This window comes from Lissotriton helveticus, chromosome 4_1, assembly GCF_964261635.1.
Source record: "Lissotriton helveticus chromosome 4_1, aLisHel1.1, whole genome shotgun sequence".
Taxonomy (NCBI): Eukaryota; Metazoa; Chordata; class Amphibia; order Caudata; family Salamandridae; genus Lissotriton; species Lissotriton helveticus.
Window position 1 is genome coordinate 258,915,500 of NC_136063.1, and position 18,085 is coordinate 258,933,584.

General features: G+C 49.5%; 1 protein-coding gene across 1 annotated transcript in view; it reads right to left on the reverse strand.

Annotated features, from left to right (window-relative positions):
* Nucleotides 1-18,085, reverse strand: part of EFR3A (EFR3 homolog A) — a 1,274,477-nt gene that overhangs the window by 754,196 nt on the left and 502,196 nt on the right. Inside the window, exon 6 of the mRNA XM_078686747.1 lies at nt 2,151-2,272. Coding sequence (XP_078542873.1) covers nt 2,151-2,272 — 122 coding nt within the window. The remainder of the gene's footprint in view (nt 1-2,150; nt 2,273-18,085) is intronic.

Below are 18,085 nucleotides of genomic sequence, written 5' to 3' on the forward strand. Positions count from 1 at the left end.
TGTCTAAGAATGGACTTAGACACTATAGGGGTATATCTGATCATGCAGTTATGCCCTGAAAGGAGATATAGTGCACCCTGCCTAAGGGCTGTATGGCCTGCTGTAGGGGTAACGTACCTGAGCCTCTCGCAGTGCTGGTGGGCCTGACATACAGGAATGTGTGCTAGGTCAACTCTTCATGTTTATCTGCACTGAAACATGCAGGCTTGTGGCAGTATGCCTGTGTTTGGCGAGGGGTGTCTTAGGGTGGCACAATACATGCTGCAGCCCTTAGAGACCCTCTCAGGTCACAAGTTCCTTGCACCCCTGGTACCGTATACAAAGGACTTTTATGTGGGCCAGAGGTGTGCCAATTGTGGAAACAATGCTACAGTTTTGGGAAAGAACACTGGTACTAGGAACATGGGTAGCAGGGAACTAGTACTCTACTGTGAAAGTCGCATCACAAGCCAGGCAAAAGAAAAAAGAGGGGGGGATCGGGCGTTGCGGGTCTGCAACAGAAGAAACCCACTTTCCTACATCCACTATTACAAGCAAAATGCCACCCCCTCTGCAAGCAAGGGTCAGGCGGTGGCCTAAGACAGTAAATCTGTCTGATAGTCGGCACAAGTGCCTCTGTCTTTGCCAGTCATCAGAGAGATTTTCTGCAGGTTGAAAATCTAAGAGGCTTGACACGCCTCCAGGCCTCCTCAAATGTGACACTGAGCAGCGTTCCTGAAACAGGTAGCCTCGGGCGCTTTAGGCTTCGACCCTCCGGTGCACAGGTGCACTCCTCAATCAGGCTGTAATATCACTTTCTCCCATCTCATCACAGAATGGGGAATGGTCAAGACAGAGGTGGGAGAGGGCAACCTGAAAGCAAGAGGCTGAATGCTGGAGGCGGCTTTCAGTTTCCTGCTTCTTTGATTGAAAAAAGAAATAACTTATCTGCTCAAGGGTCTATCCAGCTGAAGTTATGCTAAAATAAAATCTCTCTCGAATGTTGTCGGCCTAGTTATGGTGTGAAAGAGAGATGGGGGGGACAGAGAGAGAGAGATGGTGGGTGTTTATGTGTGAGCATGTGTGTGAGTGACATGGTAGTGACTGGGAATAGCATGTGAGGAAGGGAGAATAGGAGTGCATTATGATTGCGAGTCTGCCACTGGCCTTGGCATACCGGAGATGAATTCAATTCTTGACTTAAAAGACCTACACATTGAAAAATGTGGGCACTGGCATACCCGAGGTACACCTAGGAACATGGGGCACCAATGACATGGCAAAATATGGCTCCGGAATACTATGGCTTAGTTAATAGTTGGCATGTGGGGTAATAATGGAAAAAGCTGGCATACTGGAGGAAATTCTTGGCATAAGAGGCATGTATGGTTAAATATTGTCAAAGGAATGCTGGAGGTCATTCCAGACCGAGGGAAGATAACAATGGGGGCATGTCGGTGGATAGGCAAACATGGCAACATTCTGGCCTTTGAATAGTAATTGACATGTTTGATATATGGGTCGCCCCGAGCATATGGGTAGCATCAATGGCAAACAACTGGCACGGGCATAATGTATGCAGTTCTTGGCAAAAGGGAAAACACATGGCATATGGGTTATCACAAGAACAAAGGACAGTCCTGGCACAGAGGAGGTCATTACTGGCGTTCTGAAAACACTGGGTCAATTTCTGGGGAGTGTTGGGTATCATTTACTTGGCACACCATAAGAAAGTACTTGAAAATTTAATGAGTGCCCTTGCAGAGCTAACGGATTTTTAGATAATGTATGTGACACCTGTGCTTTAAAATGCACTAGTTGACAACATCCTTGTTTTCTCATTATATGAGGTAGAGAATGGCCCCTCCTGCCCCCGCCCCTATTACATGATTCAGGCTTACACAACCCCCTCCCTCAAATTCGGAGCCAGTATCACACCATACCAGTTTCAAAGATCACCAGATTGCACTATTTACTGCTGTAAAAACTTTGGAATCTGGAGCAGTTACAACCTGCTATGCCTTGCTTTTGAGCAGCCTTTGTGCATAGCTGGTCATGTTCAATAATCACACTAAATGTATCTCTATATTAAGGAATATGCAAAGGCAACAATCATCTGAGTGCCACAGCAGTCTAATACTTCACTAGAAAACACAGCAATATGTACTTACTCTGTCCGTATGTCTATATCATGATCACAGTTGTGACACATGGCACTGAATCGAGACACAAAAAAGTCATAGCGTCTGTGGTAAGAAGGTGTATCCTCTTCAATATTTGCAAATTTGACAAACTAGGGGGGAAAAAGAAAATCGACAGTTATTTACTATTCTGTAAATTCAACACAAATGAAACTATTTCTCAACGTATGAGTCAATGACAAAGGCAGCAGGGTCAGTGAAATATTTTTAAATGCAGACATCAAACCATTTTATGTATTGTGCTAGGTCAACTTTAGACACTTAATGCGAAGGAAGGCTCTGTAGTGGCGTGAGTGTCGCCTAATACACGCATATGTTCTGTCAACGACTCATGCATTTGTGTAGTCTGCCTATTCTATCAGTGCTACATGTGCACCATTTCAACATCTGAATGTGCATCTTTCTGTCATCTATTCTTGTTTGCTTACGTACATGAAAGAGTCTGCCACCAGTCCCTGCATGTGGACCCTTTCAATGATACCAGACCTTGAAAGTGGATCTTTCTATATCATCATGGTGAAGATTACACTATCGGCTCCTGTATGTATGTACCCCATCATACACACAGATGCAAACATCACATGAATAGATTCACTGTAGAGGTAAAGCTCAGGCAAACGTTCTCTCTCAGGTCACAGCAGTCCTTTGAGTACTCTGTGGCACACTCTCGTCCCCGGTCGTAAAGGACTTGGAACAGGAACAAAGTGGGGTGGTGTGTTGGTCCCACCTTTGCACACAACTTCTAGAGAGGGCATGTGGATACACGGTCTACAACTGCAGATCTGGTTTGGAGTGTTTCTGTTTTTTCAAGTGTCCTACACAGGGTGCTCTCCAAAACACAGCTTGTGTGCAGAGGGGTCCTTCCTGCAGCAGGTAACAGTGGGGCTGTCTCCAATATGGCGCACTGCCAAAAGAGGCACAATTGTTGGGAGGTTGCTGCACCTAGCTGTTATCAGCCCGATGGAAGGAGTACTCCGTGACGACAGGCCTCGCCTCTCACAACAGACTGCAGTCCCAACCTTCCCTTTACTACCTACCAAATGGCAATGCTAAGGAGAACTAATCAGCAGCTCCTTGCTGGCAAAAGGCCTCCTGGAAATTCTAAAGGAAACCCTCTCTCCAACTTCCTCACTTCAGAGTCTGCACCTCGCTCCTTCAGCTAAATGCAATATGCATGCACTTTCTGGCAGCACAGTTCCCACCACCTCTCTAGTGCTATGCCACATCAGGGGCAAATTTAATCACTCTGGCCTCCATTACTCCGGCTCACTCACACACCATACATGTGGAGTGTTAAAAGCATCCTGTACATTCATAATTAATTCATTTGTGATATGAATGTTTGCAGGGCTATCAGTATATTTGTTGTGCCTTCTAGTCAGAATGAATCTGACTTAACTGATCAAAAGACTAGAAAGTATGAATAACATTCTAGTAGCAGACGTGTATCTTATCCCATAAAGAGTGTAGGGTGCTAATGCTTCAAGACCTTACAAGACATTTACAGCTAATCCAGTCTCTGATTCAACATCAATTTGCAATCCTGAAACATGGCACACGGCGAGTATCATCAAAGCGTAAAACCAGCCACTCTATTATTTTAAAGTTACATCATGACAATCTTACCTGGAATTGGAATAGCTTGTGTTTTATCCCATTTAGTCATGTTTTGGTGTAGCTTTAATCTTATTTTATTTACCTAAACAGTAATTTCCTTCAGATAGCCACTCTCTAGCTTGATCAACCAATACAGAGGGCTTGCAGTCATTAGTATATTTTTGGATATAGCAGGAAACGCTTTGTGCCTGTGTACTAAATGGTCGCCATCTTTAGAAATACACCCTGTGCATGAGTCTGAATAGGTTTAATAGCTACAAAACATTTATGTTATCACAGAGGTTTAATAAAATAGGTAGACTTGTAAGTCTGGAAGGAGTTAAGATCTGCATTATCAAAACCTGAGCTCCAGACATTGTTTTACTCCCCAGTCTTTAGTATTAGACATTTTCTTCAACACGTATGTGGAAGGTTAAAAGCCATTTATGGGAGGACGTGGTATGGAGAGCTTCAAGATGGCCAAAATCTAGCAAAGAGCCTGCTTGCCCGGGACTCTCTATTTAATATTCAGTATTAAAAATACTGTTGTGGCATCAGAAGTAGAAGCCATATAGTGGGGAGACTATTTTGACTCCTGCTTTCTGTCTGAGGTGACTGGAGACTCATCCCAACAACTGCATTGCAATTTAGTGCTTCCACACGTTTGTTGACCAGCTGTAATGGAGTGCCACCTGCTCAGAGCAGAAGTCACCTGGGGTGGGCTAAAGAGTGCAGAGGACTGAAGTGCCTAACCGCCTGATCTTTGGTGGAAGCTGGGACACAGTTGTGATTGGCCACGTGGAGGAAACCCGGGGCTTGACAGCATAGAAACCAGTGCAGCTGCATTAAGCAAGCGATTGTGACAAATCAAGCAGGGTGACACTTCTCTTCACTATATTCTACTCAGGCTGCAAACTCAAAGGATATTTAAGCCACTGAGTGACACTTGGGTCCAGTCCATGTACCATTCCCTGCTCATTTGATGTTGTTTTGAGGGCACCCTGTAAAGCAGACGAGCAAGCAGGATTGGAGTGAGTAGGATGAAGATACAACAGCATCCATCCCTGAGCTCTTACTCCATGATGGGTGGGTGGTAGAACTGGTCCAGTCTAAGGCAAGTTACCAGAATCTAATCTGGCTTGACACCCCCAGAGTGTCACACTGGACACAGATCAATAGTGAATGCCAGGACTGTGTTAAGGAAATTCAGGTAAGTCAGGCTGGTGGTGGCTGGCAACAAACCACTGGGATTTAGATGGGAGGTTTAGCGCCCTAGACCAACTCACGCTCTCTATTCATGAAGTAGTTCCAACCTATGGAAATGGGCGCCCACCATATCTTTGGGCTTGCAGCAGCTTCCTCTTCCAAGTTCCATTCCCTACTTGCAAAGGAAGAATTAGGAATGCTTGGGTGACTTAATGTTAGGCCTGGCTCTGAAACATGGGGCCTCAAGGGGACTCCAGTAATTTTGGTCTGAAAGACTCCATACGTGTTCTACGCTGACAGACTGCCTGTATTACAAAAAGGCATGTCCGTGATATTCTTTCCTTGGCAAAGCAATCCACTGAAATATTGTTCTTAAGTACCTCTCTTGGCGAGGAGCCCTCTGGGAAAAATTATTTGGTGTATGCAATGGCGTGAAATTCCAACAAGGGAACAAACTGAACAAATATGCCTTTCTTAAAATTTCAAAGGGCATAACTGGAGAGGGTCAACTCCAAAGACAAAGGAGCCAACCATAAACACATAGGAACCCTACCAGCCTCTATGGGAGGATCTTACAGTTGTAAAAGACTCAAAGGCTGCTCTGGAGAATCAGAACAACATCAAAAATATTAAAGTTGGGAGGAGCCTAGCTCGCGACCGGGATGGCCGCGCTTTAGCTCGGCTCCGTTCGCCCGCCTGTGTTTTTCACATTTATCCTGCATTTATCCTGCCCCGGGAAGCCCTCCTTGCTGTGTGGTACTACTACGGCGCACTGCAGGCACTTACCACTTGTTCCGGTTGTCCTGGCTGCTGTGGATCCGGTGCAGTGCCCCCGCTCATTCCGGGGACTCGAGAACGGACTGGCCTGGTTCTTCTTCCCGGCTCCTGGGCCGGATGCAGCCCGCGGGCTTGCCCTTCGGGGCGCGCTGGAGGTGATCGGAGGACCGCTGTTCGTGTGAGCCGGAGGTTCCTGGCTGAGAGACTCCTGTGTGGCGGCGGCCTTGGATGGTGGCGCTGCCTTTCATTGTAGGGGTTCCTCGTATGTCCGGCTTGCTCCCCCTTTGTTCCCCGGTCCGGCCATTTTGTTTTTACCGCCCGGACTCGGAGAACGGGACCGGCGACATTGGGGGGCCGGCGAATCCCCTTCTTCTGGTGGCCCCCCTTCCTGTCCGGGGTGTTCTACTGCCTGTCGGCGGGACTTCATTTGCTTGACTGCCGCCCCGGCGGAGGCTGTTGGCCGCGCGGCCTGTTTGGGCTCTCAAGATGGCGGCCAACCCCATTTGCCTGGGCCGGGCCTGGACGAGCGCTGGGGGCCCGCCGCAAGGCCCGGGTGTCGGATACTGTAAAGGTTTTCCTGCACTTAAGGGGATCTTAAACATCCTGCTCTCCTGGCGGCTCTCGGTGGCCACGCCTCTCATGGCTTTGGAGATGATTCCTCACTGCGGGCCTCCCGGGCCCCCACGGCCGGATGAGGCATTGATGTCGCGGGGTGTGGCTGGAATTCTCCTGGCGGACTCGGCCCCGGCTGCAACCCCGGAGGTGCGCAACCTGATGGCACCTTCTCCTTCTGTGCTGCCTCCTCTGCCCCTGGCCCGGGAGCTGGATCTTGTCTTGCCGGACCTCCATGATTCTCCTGGTCCCTCTCAATCACCACTGCCCGGTGATGTCTCCTGTGCCGGCCCGGATGGGTTGGTTTCTTTGGATATATCCTCGGAACTGTGCCTGCATCGTTTGCTACATTCTGAGACTTTCCTGGATCTTCCGTGCTTTTCCTCCTGTGAATTTTTTGGACTGCCATTGGACTTTCCTGCTGTCTGCCTTCTGTTCTTTGTGGCGGGGTCCTCGTCGGATCGGACCTTTTCTGCTTTGGATAAAAAGGGACAGGGCTGATAAACACTGACTTTTATATGCGGTAGTTCATGAATGGTTGGATGATCTTTGTGTCCTGATATGGTTCTGTGTAATTGGTTTGTGCTCCTGGGCTTTGGCCTGATACTCTTTGGCTTCCCGAGGACTTGGACCTTTAACCCAGGCGGGTGGATGGGTGCGTTTACTCCTGTCTCCGGCCCTCCCCCGTGTGTATGTATGTATGTCTCTGATCCCTTCCTTCTTCCCTTCCTTCCCCCTTTTTTGTCTTTTAATTCCGACTTTTCTTGCTCCACTATATTTCGGGTTCTAATTAGGGCGACAGGCACGCTGCGGGGGGGTAGGCCGTAGCCTTCTGCAGGGGTGCAGGGTGGGCTTAGGGGAGGGTGGGGGGGGTCTGTTTGTGTCGGGGGGTCTTTTTCCCCCCTTAATTTCCCTTTTTGTTCTATGGCTCTTGTGTATTCACTTTTTCGGGACTCTGTCACCTCGTATCTCCCCCGGGGGTTTTCTGTTTTTCTTCCGGTGTGTGACTGATTGTGGCTCGCTGCTTCTTTTGGTATCATGTTTCTGTTACATCGCATGCCGGTTTTATTGTCCTGTTTTTCCCCCTGGGGGTGCATGATTTGGCGGGAGTCCCTTTTGTCGTTCCTTTCTCCCTCTTCCCCTTCCTCCTTTATGGAGGTCCCTTTCTTCCGTTGGGGTGCATATTGTATTGCTTTTGTGATGGGGCTTTTTGACCTCGTCTTCTCTGTTCGGGTAGGGGCGGTGGTGAGTGGGCGCGGTTGACTGATGCCACTGTCGCTACTTGATGGTCTGATTCTGTTTATGTCCTTTGCTAGATTTGATTATATGGCTTCATTTTCTTACGCTGTGTTTATAAAATGGCGGCTTGCCGCGGTCCCTCCCTTGTGGTCTCATATACGGCCCGTTATTCCTTTGTTCCCCAACCCGTATTAGAAAATTAACCTTTATTATCCTGTTCTTGCTGAACGCTCGATGCCTTTTATTGCTTCACCTGTGCTCCTGATGTCATATCCTGTGCAGATCTTCTTCTCATGTGCTGCGTTTTTTTTTTTTGCCCATTCTGTTGTGGCCAGCCCGTGGGGTTGTAGGCCCGTATTTGTGAGCTTTCATTGTTCAATAAAGGTTTTAAAAAAAAAAAAAAAAAAAAAAATATTAAAGTTAACATGCTGCGGGCCATCTTCAAGACTATCTGGTAGTCTGGAAACAATGCAACAGAAAATATATGATCTCGCCAAAGTAGTAATGCATGAAGGAAATGACAGAACGTTTCAATCTTTTGATAAGAAGGATAGAGGATGTTAAAGGGTGGTTGCAGCACAACAATGTCTGCTTCATGACGGTGTCTGAGAAGGCAGAGGGCATTCATGTGGAACTGCTCACTGAGGAATGGGTATCGAAGATATTGAAACCAAAGGGACTGTCTGCATTATTTTAAGTCGAAGGTGCACACTGGACCAGAGTGATATGACCTTCCCATCAAGAGAAGGACATGCATCTTTCCTCCTCATGTAAGTGCCTCACCTGAGCAATCACTGCAACATTTGTTGAATTGAAGTGACTGGCAAGCAGCAACACAAGTGGGTCCGATACCTTACTCAAAATCGATGGGTACTACTGTTTCCGGATTTAAAGCAAATACTTGAAAGACATGGATTAAAGTTTCTGTTGATGCTAAAGAAAAGCTCATAGAAATCAGTATTCATTAAATCATGCTGCTACCTACCAAAGTCAAATCTGAGAAGAAAACGTGAAACTTCCTGATTCCCGAAGAGGTGTAGGAACGGTAGAATTTACATGAAACTGGAGTTCCACAGAAGAACTTTACTAGGAGATGCACCCCAAGCAGGAAGCCTGTAGTTGAAAAGCAATGCTCCCCTTGGTCTTTGGTCCAAATGGACTCCCAGCAGGGCACTGGCTACAGGTACAGAGAATGCAAAGTATTCTCTGTACTAAGAGAGTGACAAAGTGTCTTGCCATGCAAGTGGCTAGTAACTTGGAATATGAATGGATTAGGGACAGGCTGAAGGGGAACATGCTTTAAAGACAGACCAGATCTGTTAATTGTGAAGAACCACCTAATGGCAATGAGTGCCAGGTCACAGACCTGAGACAATGCTGCCAAATGCAGATTTTAAACTGGACTCATGAGATTGCCGATCCAGGTAAGAAAGTTAGCCGAGTTAACACCGGATATGGTCTGGGTTGATGGAAAGGGCTACTGTGCTGCAGTTTGGGGCTCAAGGGGTGGGCAGTGGATCCTGTTCACTTCGGTTTACTTTCCATTTAGTTTTGACACAGTTTTTAGAGAAAGTGACAAACATGCTGTCAGGAACACAACATCCTCCCTATTATATGGAGAGATCTAGAATAAGCTGCCTAGTAGTCCAGCATATTACACCATTGCCTACATACGAATTGTGCACACAGTATATTTTTCCATAGGAAGGCTTCTGGGGCATAAACAGATTTTATCAAACCAAGTAGGAAGATCTCAAACAGAATTATAAGCTGTTTTGTGGGTGGCCTCTTTTGTCGGTGTCTAAATATTCAGTAGGCGAAAGCTAGGGCAAAATAGCCCTACATAATAAAAATCCCATTTTTCCTGGGCAACACATCTCAAAAACAATTATATAGCAATATATTGGTTTGGTATAACTAATTACCACAGTTTTGAATTCATTCAGTTTTGTCAAACAAAAGCAGGCTTGGCTTTTCTGATGCTGAATTATTTCAGAGTTGTGTTTGCCTGAATAACCGAACCAACGCACCTTGCTACTTAAAAGCTCCAGTACCCACTAAGCAGGAACAATATCTGCAAGAACAAACATTCATTATGAAATCTTTAAAGCAGGTCTCTGAAAGGCGCTTGACTGTCTGGCTAGCGCTTTAATCATAGCTCTACATGAACCCTGTTCCAAACAAAGACAACATCTCAGACCGTTTGCTGGCATTTGAAAGCGAAATTATGAAATGGCATTTAATCTCCTGCAGCTTTCAGAAGCATCAAAGGAAGAATTTCCATAACGTTTAATACTTCAGCTCCAGCAGTTTTGGAGCTCTATATATGGCGAAAAACAGAATAAAGCGCGATTATATGTGACAAAAAACACCCTTTGAAATATCAAGTTATCTTTTTCGTGCATGAATCGCCTTCTTGCCATCGTAACTAAACATGAGCCTTTTCCACACATATTTGTCTGTGTAGAGTGGGTGCCCTCGGCTCTCTGACACCGCAAAATGCGTGTTATAAAACTTGTACAGGAAGAATAATTAGCTCATTGCCTCAATCTCAATAAATATGACTTGGCATTGAAATAATTTGTTGTAGTTGCATATTTGAAGATAATTAATGTAACTGCAGCGTCGACGTTTAGGTTCGCTACATTATGCACTCGATCATATCATTACCCTCCACCTACAAATAGTCGCACTTGGACGTCACATGCGGGACAAAACCTATACCCCCCACATGCTAACCTAACACAGCGCCAAAGCAATATTGTTGATAAGGCGCTGCCCAGGCAAAGGCACTGCGACTGACTGCAACAGCACACGCCCAAACCCCCCTACGGAAAGAGTAGCATAAATATACCACATCCTCATGCGCACACAACTGCATCGTAATTACCTGACGGCACATGACGCTGATGCAGAAACCACTTCAATCTGGCAACAGACGATCAATCACCCCACCCAAGAGAGCACGCGTTGGCCAAGACAATAGGCCTCACCATTTGACTTTGCCAGTGTATACCTACTAGCTTCGCCAACACTTTGTGTCCATGCTTTTCATCATTAAAGTATAAAGCTTATGATGTCATCAGCATCTCGCCTGCACATGCATCTTCTACTGGTAAAGATGATTTTTATATTGTGTGTTTGAAAATACCACTTTTAGAAAGTAGGTATTTTCTTACTTAGCCATCCTGTGTGCCTCTGCTAGGTATGTGTATTGCTTCGCTTTGGAGTGTCATGGGCTGGCGATGTGCATTCTCTCAGACAGCCACGGGCTGAGGGGGGGCTTATTGATGGGGGTTCCGCCTTTCCTGAATAAGTTAACGTTGGGCTGAATAGATCTGGGCTGCATTCAGAGTAGGGGGAGGAGATTTCTTTCACACTGGGCCTGGTCTGCCTTGGACAATGCTGTGTGAACCTCCTGCCAGGCAGTTGCACCAGAGAGGACAGATCTGGTTTTGGCTAGGCAAAGTGCTTCTCTGCCACCAGGGAACAATGACATTTGTGCTATAGAAATTGGGGCTCAGACACCTGAACTGATTACTTCTGGGATTCAAGAGGAACCTTTGCCAAGGAGAAGAGTTGGAGAGAACAGAGAAGTACTGCCCCTTTGCTGCGTGGTTGGCCTGCAGTGGCTGTTTCTGCCAAGGAAAGGACAATTCCTTTGCTGTGTGCTGTGTCCCCTGCTTGACGAACATCTCAAACGTCTTGAAGTAGAGCTTGCATCCTGTTCTGAAGTCTCAGGGACAGAAAGACTTTCCCCCTCAGTCTCCCCTGAACTCCTTTGCTGGGAGTTCTCACCTGCCAAGAAGTGCCTTCCAGTGTTCTGGGCCTGTGGAGGTTGTTTCTGAGGCTGGGAACTGCAAAAGACTAAAGAACTGTGAAAATTGACACATCGCCTGGTTTCGACGCATCGCAGTGGTGCAAGAAGAATTTTTGACACATCGTCGAAGCCGAAGAATCAACGCAGCGCTGGCCCACGGCTGAAGTGTCCCCTGTGCAAAGAGTCCTGTGCGCCCGAGATCACCACACCAACTCTGACGAAGGCCCTGCTTTGTAAGAACCGACGCATCGAGGGGACGCGGCAAAATCGTTACCGCGCTTCGAAGCTCTTCAAGCATCACATAGGCGTGGATCGTCACACATCGCATTGTGGCACCAGGTCGGTCGCATTGCTGGGGGAGGCAGTAGAAAATTATGCATCACCTCCCCACGCAGTAAGAAACAGACACATCACCTCCTCTCCGCTAAGGAAGCGACACATCGCCTACAATAAGCAGGGCCAGACTGGTGATTCCGGGCACCGGGCAATCCCCCGGAAGGCCCGATAGTGTGGAGGTCGGTTTTTTCCAGAGGGGGCCGGTTTTGCTGGGGCCGCCACCGCCTCAGCAAAACCGGCCCCCTCTGAGTGGGGTCGGGCCGATTTTCGGGCTGTGACCAGAGTCAGACTGAGGACTGCAGGGGGGGGGGGGGGGGGGCAGGGGAGACTGGCAGTGGCATCCATGCAGGGGCATAATACAAGCCCCCGCATCACCCGTGGTGCGGGGGCCGCGAGCTGCAGGGGGCCCCCTTAGCACAGTATTGCAGTGGGAGAACTCCACTACTGAATTTTCACCTGACCTCGAGCCGCAGAATTTTAAGTTACGTCAGGAGTGAGTGACGGCCCGGCCAATGAATGAGGGTAAGTTTTAGTTATCAGAGCGTGCACACTGCAGCAGCGTCATGTTAATAACCTTAAGCTCCTCGTGCGACGGTGGGTATTCTGAATCACACCAGCGCACGGTGCAGCTGGAGCTCAGACCTTAGCACACATGACCAGCCGCCCAGAACCAGGATTGCCTGGAGTTTCCATTCGTTGCCAGTGCCACCTCCTGGCCGCAGGGCCGTGGGGGTTTTAATCCATTCCTAATGTTGCAGCTTGTCAGTACCGACTTTATCAAATTGCCCTGCTCACCGCAAAAAAGTAAGTGTCTGGGGAGTGTCCGCCCTCTGTCCCTCCTTAACCTTGACTATAAAATCCTAGCGAAGGTCCTGGCTATTCGCTTGGCGCTTCTTGTAGATTCCCTGGTCGCGCCGGCTCAATCCGGCTTTGTCCCACACAGGTCCACCTCCCTCAACCTCCGCACGCTGTTCTCGGTTCTACATAAAATTGACCCCTCCGTCCCTGCTGCTGCGGTCTTCCTAGACGCTGAGAAAGCTTTCGATACACTGGAATGGCCCTTTTTTTTATCCATCATGCGCAGAATGGGAATGCCTGCAATGTATGTGGCCACGGTAGAATTGCTATACACTGCGCCTACGGCACGTATCCGTTTGAACGGCACCATAACTGAAAACTTTGCGCTTTCCCGAGGTACCAGGCAGGGCTGTCCACTGTCCCCACTCCTATATATTCTGGCAATGGACCCTTTAGTCCGTCATTTTCAGGAGAAGCACCTCCACAGAGGTCTACAATTCCACACGGGTCCTCTGCTTGTCTCTTTATATGCGGACGACACGGTCCTGTATGTCCGCACCCCTAGTACAAACTTGGAGCCCTTGATCCACGAGATCGCACGATTCGGCTCATACTCTGGCCTGAAGATTAATTGGCACAAGTCGCTCATTTTTCCCTTGACACCCTCCACGGCGCAATGGGATTGTCCCTTCCCTTTGGAGTGGTGCACCGACTCCGTCAAATACCTTGGAATACACATCCACCTGGATGCGGTATCCATTGTGAGACTGAATTATGGGCGCGCCCTGGATTTTTTGGAGGAGAATACGGAGCGTTGGCTCCGTCTTCCTCTGTCCATGGCTGGAAGGATTGCCATTGTCAAAATGGTTGTCCTCCCTCGCTTTTTATACTTGTTCAACAATATTCCGATCCCTCTGACTAAGGTTTTCTTTACACAACTTCGCTCTGCCCTGCTGCGCCTGATATGGGGCGGCAAAAACCCTCGAGTGGCTTGGCGCACATTGACATTACCTTATGAACAAGGAGGATTCGGGGTGCCGGATTTTCACCTTTACTACCTGGTTGCGCAATGCTCATACGCGCACTCCTGGTTCCACCCGGATGCCAGGATTCCCTTCTTGCGACCTGAGGCCGATACGGTGCTTCCGGTGCCGCTTTGTTCCATACTTCCCAAGGGACTTCCCCGTGATCCACAGGACATACAGCCGGTTTCCACTACTAGCTGGGCCTGGGATAAGTTACGGAGACTACTCCGCATGGACAAGTTGTACTCTCCTTCGCTCCCCCTCCCCAACCCTCACTGGCTCCCCATCACTGGAGAGGCGATAGTTGACCGCACGCTGTCCAAGTTTCAACTGCACACTATTGGCGATCTGTTCCCTGAGGGACATGCCTTTTCATTGACGGAGGACCCCCGCTTCGAAGACCGCTCGTTTATGGATGCGTTCACCCTGGCCAGGCTCCGATCCATGCTGCGCGCTGAATTCCCTACGTTCCCATTGTCACCGCCCGAGGACCCGGCACTCACGTTCATCATACAGACTCAAACAAGCGCTCACGTAGTGTCGCGATTATACAAGCTATGCATGACATCTCTTCCCTCCTTTGACACAGCGGTGCACGCTGCGTGGGAGAGGGACTTGGGCAACCAGATTACTGATGACCAGTGGGAGGCATGCTGCGCTGTTACCAAAACGGTGTCCATGAATAGTAGGCACAAACTTCTCCATTTCAAGTTTCTACGGAGGATGTATCACACCCCCGCGCTTGCCCATAGAATAGACGCTACCAGACCACACAGTTGCTCCAGGTGCGCCTCTCCTCATGCTGATTTTTCCCACTTGTCGTGGACATGCCCGAAGATACACGCCTATTGGCTAGAGGTCCACCGGGTCTTGGGTGAAATACTGGGCATGACACTACATCCCACCCCCGAAATTGCATTATTAGGCTATGTAGCTAACTTCCCACAACCTCTCCGTCGACTGGCATCCCTGTGCTTCCTCCTGGCCAAGAGGGAGGTTGCGCTGCTCTGGGGCGCGCGTCGCGCTCCGAAGGTTGCCGCATGGCTAAGGAGTGTGGCCCACTGCAATGTTAACAGTGTGGAGTTTTCGGCCATGCTCCCCTCAGCTTCCCGTCCGACGGACATATGGGGGCCATACCGAAGCTATGTCGAAAAATTGACCCAGAAGGCGCAGTCCCAATCCCTTCATTCCATTGTCCCGGAGGGGGTGGGTTAGGCTGTAAGCGGCCCCTCCGCTCGCCCGCTGCCATCAGATGTCACACTCACCACTTTTGGCTCAGCACTGCGGTATGCCTTGGATGGGGGGGTGGGGTGTGGGCATGAGAACTGGTGTGTTCCAATACATAATGCTTGTCACCTGTGGAGTTTCGCTCCTTAATGTGGAGAGACCTGTGATAGCGGACCTGTAGCGGGATGAGTGGGCTGTGTCCCGGACCACCACGGCGTTCTCACTATTTACCTGTAACTGTGCTGCCCGACTTGCCTCCTTGATCCTTGCATGCTTGTTGATTTCCTTTCCTTTGCTATATTATGTATTTTTTGTTCTTGCATTTCGTTCATTTTTTTGTCTTTATAATTCTCCTATATTGGAAAATGGCACTTTGTATTTCTGATCGAACAGGCCTGAACTTTCCCGCTCCTGCATTACCCTTCTTCATTTGATATGTATGACATCGTCCACTGGTACGCATATATTGTTCTGGTTTGTTGTAACCTACTGTGCATTCTATTTGGTGCTGAATAAAGTCTTTTCTAAAAAAAAAGTGTCTGGGGAGTGTCAATGACTTCAGTTGCTGCTTATGCTAGTAATTACTTTCTTCCTGTCGCCAAAGTTCAGCAGTGTCGCCACTGCTCAGCTCTGTGAATGAGTCAGTGGATGCTGGGGGCATCCGTGCGTGCAGCTTGTGTGATCTGGTGCAGGCATGCAGCTATGCCGAGGGCTGTGCGACAGGCTGACTACCTGCGCCTGCAGCCATGAGTAAAGAAAGGGGGGGCCGCTCGGCCCCCATGTATGCATGGCGGGGTGGGCCCCCCCCCTCCTGCAGCCATTGGGTCGCGCCCCCCGCGACCCGTTAGCACTATCGGTGTTTCCGGGCCGTGGGGGGCGTGGCTTGCAGTTTAAATGCCCGGCGAGCGCGCGAGACGGTCTCTTTGTCCCCGCGCTCGCCCCAGACAACAGCTTCGCTCCCCCCACCAGGGCCGGGGAGCCTTTAATTGTATTCTTTTATTTCAGGTCAAGGTCGTTTTCCCGACGAGCAGGAGATTGCGATTGGGACCGGCAAGTTGAGCCTAGCAGCCCGACGTGGGACCCGGTAATAATCCCGGTGGCTGCAGTGTTCGTGGTGCCAGGGGGCGAGCAGGCGGTCAACAGAGCGGTAATTCGGGCATAAGTCAGAGGGTTTATCCCTTCGTGGGGAGTCGAAGGGGAAGGTCGACTTGTGTGCTTCAAAGAGGGGAATTTAGTACACAGGTAGCGTTACAGAAGCGAAGCAGGCTTCTCCCCGGCAGCAGTTGGATGGGAGACCTCCAATAAAAATACACTATCAGGAGGGTAATTGTGCTTTTAAACGCTGGGAAATTTTAACCTCAGTGGGGTTTTAAGAAGGTCAGCGTTTTTTGGTGTTAGAAGCACACAAGGGATATTGTTGGGGCCCCTCTTTTTGCATAGGCGGTATTTAACATTGTGTGCATAATATATAAAGGGTTGCAGATATTATTTGGTTATGGCTGCACGGGGCGCGAGAGGCTCTAAAGTAGAACGCATGTTACAAACAATGATGCGCAGGATGGAAGCAATGGACAAAAGGTGGGGAAAAGTGGATGCGCTGGGGAGGACTGTGGCTGAGATGGGTGAGAGGCTGGAGGCTAGCACGGGGAGCAGGCCTAAGCGAACGATAATACCACCTAAACCTAGAGGAGATTGGGAGGTCCCCCCGCGCGCGGTAGGGCCAAAAAAGGATGCAGGGGGCGTAATAACCCCAGACCGAGTGGGGAGTCACCAGTAACAGGGCCAGACGACGCGTCAACACCCGCCCCAGCACCTGCGCCCCCCGTGATTACCCCGGTAGTGCCAGCAACCCCAGTGATTGCACCGGCGGAACAGACTCCAGCCACGCCACCGGTGATAGTGGTGCCAGCAGTGGTACAACAGGGGAGTCCAGCAGGCCAAACCCCCAGAGTGGGGCCGGTTCCCCCGGAATTGGAAGCCCAGATAGCGGCGCTGGTCCCATGGTTGGGGATAGGGGGTGTTTTACCGTCCACAGCAGATCCATTAGTAGAGGCACAGAAGGTGGTGGCCCGAATTATGGCGGCGAGGGCAGGGGGTAACATGTCAGGCACTCCGATTTCTCCCCTAACAGGCGCAGCAGATGACGGGGGAAAGAATAAGATTATTGAGCCTACACGGAGTACGGAAAGTGGTAAGGAAGTTGCTTTACCCATTTTGGGGGTAGGCTCGCTGCCATGCAGGGGGGAGGACCTGGCCCAACACGTGGCTCAAGCTGTGAAAGAGTGCATCTGGGCAGACAAATTTATCAATATGTTTTCCTTGCTCATTGATAACAGAGAGTGGGAGTACGCAAAGACCCAGAAGGATATGTTGCTGCCTAGCGAGTGGCGATCCCAGTTGTTGAAGTTTAGGGTGGAAGAGACCCTCAGTAACTGGCTCAAGGCGTTTTTAGTTTTGGTAGCAGTAATTGCTGAACATACACCAGGGATGCAGGCCCAATTGGCCTGTTACCAGAGTAGGATCATAACGTTTAGCGAGAAGCATGGGGAGGCATGGAAAGAATATGATATTGCCTTTAGGAAAGCCAAGGAATTTAACAAATCTTTAACCTGGGACAAAGTTGACTCGGCATCATGGCACTCGCAGTTTTCGGGAGGGCAGGCGCCGGGTGGGGCCAATACTTGGAATAAAGGGTACCCCTACAGGCCGCAACTGCATTTCCAACAGCCAGCCCAGCACTCTGGCCAACAGCCCTTTCGTGCGAGGTTTGGGGGGGACCCATCCAGCAGACCCAGGGGAAATGCGGGAGGAAAAGGGGTATGCTGGGACTTTAATAAGGGGGCATGTACTAGGGCCCCGGGCACGTGCAGATTTAAACATGCATGCGCCAGCTGCGGGCAGGCTTCCCACACTGAAGCCAACTGCAGGGGGAAAGGTCCTCAGAGCGGTAGGGGAAGGAGGAGACCAGAGTAGGTCTTGTCACACCCAGGTTGCCCACACCCCCATTGACATATCAGTGATGATCCCATGGCTAAATAAATACCCAGACCATGACTCTGCCAGGTTACTACAGGAAGGTTTCACGCATGGCTTCAGGATTCCAGCCGCAGGCTATGTGGGTAGGCCACAGTGCAGGAACCAACTCTCAGTTAAACACAACCAGGGCGTAGTGGAGGAAAAAATTGGAAAGGAATTGCGCCTGGGCAGAGTGGCGGGCCCCTTTAGCGATATCCCGTCAGCAGATTTTGTGTGTTCACCGCTGGGGGTGG